This window comes from Martes martes (assembly GCF_963455335.1).
Source record: "Martes martes genome assembly, chromosome: 10".
NCBI classification, from domain to species: Eukaryota; Metazoa; Chordata; class Mammalia; order Carnivora; family Mustelidae; genus Martes; species Martes martes.
In genome coordinates, this window is record NC_137898.1 from 56,836,329 (window position 1) to 56,842,328 (window position 6,000).

The 6,000-nt window shown below is 39.0% G+C and overlaps 1 protein-coding gene across 1 annotated transcript; it reads right to left on the reverse strand.

The window, feature by feature from the left end:
- Positions 1-4,072: 4,072 nt before the first annotated feature.
- LOC308350039 (olfactory receptor 51H1-like) lies at positions 4,073-5,029 on the reverse strand (the record flags this gene model as incomplete). The annotated part of the gene is made up of 1 exon (XM_080815039.1): positions 4,073-5,029. One exon carries the CDS (start codon positions 5,027-5,029, stop codon positions 4,073-4,075), a length of 957 nt encoding a protein of 318 aa, XP_080671165.1.
- Positions 5,030-6,000: the final 971 nt, after the last annotated feature.

Consider the following 6,000-nt stretch of genomic DNA (forward strand, 5'->3'; position numbering starts at 1 on the left):
TCCTGGGCATTTCATGAGGACAAGTAAAAACTTTCAGCACTGGGAAAAAGTTTAAGAAAGCAGTGAGGGTGGTGGGTAGGGAGATGGGGTAACTGGGTGATGGACATTAAGGAGGGTACTGGTTGTAATGAGCACTGGGTGTTTTATGCTACTGAAGAATATGTACATTCTGCCCCTGAAACTAATAGTACACTCTATGTTAATTAAATTGAATTTAAATAAAAATTAAAAAAAAAGAAAGCAGTAAACACACGTGTTGAGGATGAGTATGTCAAATGCAATGTGTCTTTGCATTGATGCTGGTGCCTGTTTTAAGTATTTTATTAATCATGAAACAATGAATTTACTTGTTCCTTCAGTGAATATGCATTTAACCTAAATGAAATGCCAGTCATGATGCTAGACCTGGAAATACAGAGAAAAATGTACCAATTTACTGCTTAATCCTTGGCACAGTTCTCTGAAAAGAAATATATATACAAGTCAAGTAGGTATTACACTTCAATATCACATTTATTAATAGTAATGAATAATGCTATCTGCCTTTAAATACCTTTCTTAAAAAAGATTTTATTTATTAAGAGAGCGAGAGTAAGCAGGGGGATGGGGCAGAGGGAAAGAGAGAGAGAAAGAATCTCAAGCAAGACTCCACACTGAGGAGCCCCACACAAGGCTCAAGCTCTCAACACTGAGATCATGACCTGAGCTGAAATCAAGAGCTGGACGCTGAGCTAACTGAGCTACCTAGGTGCCCCTGCCTTTATATATCTTAATATCCTTGCAACAATCTTTGAGAGTAGGTGTTAGCAACATTTTACACATGGGGAAATAAGATTTAGAGTAGTTAAGTAACTCGCTCAAGTTAAACAGTTTCTAAGTGTCAGAACTAGATTTAAATTTGGATCTGTTAATTCTAAAGCCTGTAAAGTGAAACTTAATCCGTGTCTCAGGGTTTCCTAGGTTTGCACGCAAATTCCATGAGGAGGGAATGAAGCAGTGATTCTAAGACACAGCTGCATGAGAGATAAACTGGTAATCAATATTGCCAAAACCTTATGGAAGAAGTTCATCTTGTCATGACGGAAGTAAACAATGGGAATTACTTGAAAATGGTTGGTTGGTATAGACTGCAAGTATCAGCCAAGGCCTCAATATCGATACTATCTAAATGGAAAACATGAATCCCATAAAGGACACTTTATAATCAGTTAGCCTACAAGGAGAAAAATATATATAACTTTATCTCAGTCTTCAAAAATGTTTATTTCTCTTAATGTGTTACCATATACAATTATCCAATAAATAAATATAAAATATAAATATATTAGGGAGTATCCTTTTTTTTTCTTTTCCTTATACAGATACACAACCAAAAACTTGAAAACTACCACTCTAGACTAAGGATACAAGAGAACTACCATGAGAGGTCTTTATAAAGTTCACATACTGTGATAAAAGAGGGAATTAGCTGAAAGTGCCCTTTGAATACCATTAGTCTTTGATTCTCTGGTGGGGCCATGAAGTGGCAAGATCAAAAGTCTAAATTCTTCACCGGCAATCGACTCACATACTCCACATATTCACTGTGCAATTCCACCTCTGGCTCCTACAGTCTGACTTTTGTGCCCATTAATATATGAAAGGTATGTTTTCCATGACTCTGCTCTCTTTCTAACAAATCAAGCATTTTCCACCTCAATCCTCCCTCAGTTTAAATTATTTGGGCAAATTACAAATATTTACCATCCCCTGCTTTTTCATCTCTTCGCTGATTTCATGACATCTCACATCTCCTACTGCTACCTCCTGTTTCTTCACCTGCTTTCCCGTCTTCGTCTCCCACAGGATGTGGGTATTTCTCAGTTTCCCCCATGTCACTCTACTACCTCAGTAAATCTCTTCTGCTAAGATGACATTCACGCTAATGGCTTTAAAATACAACCCAATGGATCTCTCTCTCTCCCTCTTCTCTCCCTCGTGATCTAATTGTTCATTCTTAATTGACCTTGCATAATCTCTATGTGGAGTCCTTTTTTAAAGATTTATTTATTTATTTGAGAGAGAGAGAGAGAGAGAGAGAGAGAGAGCACATAGAGGGAGAGGGGCAGAAGGAGAAAGAGAGCTCAAGCAGAACATGGAGCTCAGTGTAGGGCTCCATCTCACAACCCTGAGATCATGACCTGACCTGAAATCAAGAGTCGGACGCTTAACCAACTGAACCATCCAGGTGTCCCCACTCTTGTGGAGATTTTTTATACACCTCAATTACTGTAGAATCTTTAACTCTTGCTCTTTCCCACAGTAATCACGTTCTAGTTCTTTCTTTAAAGGTATAAACATGCTCCATTTATACTACATTCAAAAAATACTGACACATATTCAGAAACTCAGTCCTTGATTCTTTCTTTGATTTGCGTGTGTCATTGACACCCGCAATAATCAATCTGGTTTGGTCCTCTTGCAAAAGTAGGATACAGTTTTTGGTTGAATTATGGAGTAGAATGAGAAAAGAAACTTTCTAAGGAGGAAGAAAACAACACAGGAGACAATATGTCAAACTACATGTGTAACTACATCTTAAAATAAGCTGTCATAGGAAAATTTAATTTGAATTATTATGTAGCCGTATGTCTAATTCAAACACATAGGATAGATATTCTACTTAAGAATAAAAGATGAATCTTATTTTTTTCTACTAAATCGGTATTTTGCAAATTGTATGTGGTAAATTAATTTTGAGCTTTTTTTTCTTAATTCACTTCAACCCAGCCCATTCTCTCCCTGCCGCTCCAACTGGACCTGCTCTTCCTCCCCTCGTCATACCAGAAGCCACAATCACACTCCAAGTACACCCTGTTTGCCTTCCTGGGAAACCCCACATTCTACCCACTCAGACCAGGAAAAAGAAATTGCACCCATACAATTTTATTGTATTGTATACAAAACCATGTGCTTTGGTGGCACTGCAAAGTCAAATTGTTATAAAAATTTTCAATTTTGCTCCCTTTCCTTACTTGCCTCATCACAGATAGGTAACAAACAGGGCATGACCCTTTCCTCAAAGGGATGCTGTAATACCAAATAAAATAACATGTAAAAGGCTCTGGCACTGTGTCTTTTTGCTTAGTGGGCAGTCTACAAATACAAGTTCTCTTATTCCCTTATCTTCAATATTCTAGGCACTCCTTATAATTGCACAGAACCTCATGTTTACCAATAGTTGTACTCATATAATTAAACTTAATTTCACAACAACATTGGATTCCCAGGTAAGAGAATACCCAGTGTCACACATGGAAAGCTAAACTTTACCCTTAATCTTTTGATCTCAAGTTATACAACATAGTTGGCCCCTGCTCCATTGTACACATTTATATTCATAATCCTAAAATTTGATCATTTTTCTGATTCATGTTTTAATAATGTATTATCCCCAGGTGTTCTCTTATTATTTAATGAATATAATTCATTTCTCCCCTTTTAAGCGGATGGAGGTCATTCCTAATTCTTGAGTGAGAATGTTAAATTAATTTGGTGAGCTTTAATTTAAAAGGTATTGAACTCATGGCCTATTTGTGTTCAGAAGAGTTATTTAAAAATTGAATTAACAATATTCCCTGCCTTCAGCTGTTATATGCCAAAAATGCAGGGCTATAGGACAGTACACTGAACAGTTCCTATAAATGTCACTCTTCCTATACTAAGCAAAGAAAAATTTGGCACAGGAAAAGGAAAGTATGCTCTGAGAGCAGGGAAATTTCTTTCTTTTTTAAAAGATTTTATTTATTTATTTGACAGAGAGAGAGATCACAAGTAGGCAGAGAGAGAGGGGGAAGCAGGCTTCCCGCTGAGCAGAGCGCCCAATTCGGGGCTCGATCTCAGGACTCTGATATCATGACCTGAGCTGAAGGCAGAGGCTTAACCCACTGAGCCACCCAGGCACCCCGGCAAAGAAATCTCTTTTTGTCCAATTCAAATCACACAGAAAACAAGAAAAATATCAACCTTTATTTCTCATAGTCATAATTGAACCTTTACAGAATAGATTCCTTCTCTCTCAAACTGGCAGACCTTAACCCTCTGCAGTAATCTTGGTGTGAACAAATATTTGGATGATTTTCTTTCGTATCTCCTTGGTCTTCACAGTATAGACTATAGGGTTCAGCACAGGGGGTACAAGAAGGTAGGCATTAGCCATGAGGGCATGAATCAGTGGTGAAAGGTGCTTTCCAAAACGATGAATGACAGACACCCCAATAAGTGGAACATAGAAGATGAGTACAGCACAGATGTGTGAAACACAGGTGTTGAGTGCCTTCAGCCGGCCCTCCCCTGAAGCAATGGCCATTACTGTTCGGAGTATGAACACATAAGAGAGGAGGATGGAGAGGGAGTCAGAACCCTTGGTGAAGATGACAGCAATGAGGCCGTAGAGACTGTTGACCTGGGTGCTGGCACAGGCAAGGCGCATGACGTCTTGGTGGAGGCAGAAGGAGTGGGAGAGAATATTGGAGCGGTAGAAGGGAAGTCGTTTGATGAGGAAAGGCACAGGAAAGACCACACACACTGCCCTTGTCAAGATGACTGCCCCTGTTCTGCAGACCACACCATTGGTTAGGATGGTACCATACCTGAGCGGGTTCCAGATGGCTACCACCCGATCAAGGGCCATGGCCACCAGCACGCCAGATTCAATGGCAGAAAAGGTGTGAATGAAGTACATCTGAACAAGGCAGGCATCAAAGGCAATGGACTTATGGTTAAACCAGAATATACCTAGCATAGATGGCAAAGTACAAAGGGCAAGCCCCATGTCTGCCAATGCCAGCATGCACAGAAAATAGTACATGGGGATATGCAGGGATGATTCAGACTTGATGGTAGAGATGATGACACCATTGCCAAAGAGAGCAATGACATATATAGCACCCAATGGGAATGCCATCCAGTAATACTTTTGTTCAAGTCCTGGAATTCCAGTTAAGACAAAGTGAGGGTGTTGGAAGTAAGAGTGGTTATTATCTGCCATGAAGCTAGCATGACACAGGCATGAGGAGGGTGCTTGTGGGATCCTGATGGGTGACTTCCTAAAAATACAGTGATATAGCAATATGTTAGAATCTGACTCCTGGGAGCGAAACAATTTTATTTTCACATGGGTGGGGAGGGTATAAGAGAAGACTGAATCCCAAAATTACTATTCCATGGTGTATCCTGTTGAGGAAGATTCTACTGGCCGAGGGGAAAAAGACTCACCCAACTACAAATAAGTCACATTCACATTTACTTTTGCATCTCTTATAATTTTTGAATAATTTGCCTTCTGCTCAATTCTTGAATATTTTATCTCCAGGCTCTTTTTATCTCTGGCTGACCCATGCTCATGATGAATCAAAAATCACATTGTAACTGCTTTTGAAGTCTCCTACAAGATCCTCTTGGAAAGATTTCTGATTCATATTTCCCCAGCTTTAGCCAGGACATTTTCTCTCTTCCTATCGTACATCCATTTCTTCACACTGCTCTTATGAAAAAGGGCTATTCAAATATCTGGCCTATTAGATTGCCAGTATACATTTCTTTCCAAAAACTATTATTTTAGTTTTTGCCTGTTTTCGTGATTTTTGAGGAATAAAATGTTATATTTCTCAAGTAACTGGAATAAAAAGTGGAAAGGAGAGAAACGTTTAAGAGGTAGACAAATAGAGGGGAAAATAAAATAAGGTAGAGGGAGGGAAGGAGAGAAGAGAGAAAGAATAAATAGAGAAAACTGAGATCCAAAGAGCATCAGAAGTAAAAGTTTATCTATTTCACATTTTACTAATTAAAAAACTGAAGCCTAGATAAAGAAACAACTTACCCTCAGTCAAATACTTAGTTAGTAGCAAAGCGGATAAGAGAGAGGGAAAGGCACAGCCTTGTTGAGGAATATTACAGTGAAGTGCCACAGGAGTTTGAGGGTTCAAGAAGAGAAGACCAAGTCAAAGTTAGATCTCTTGG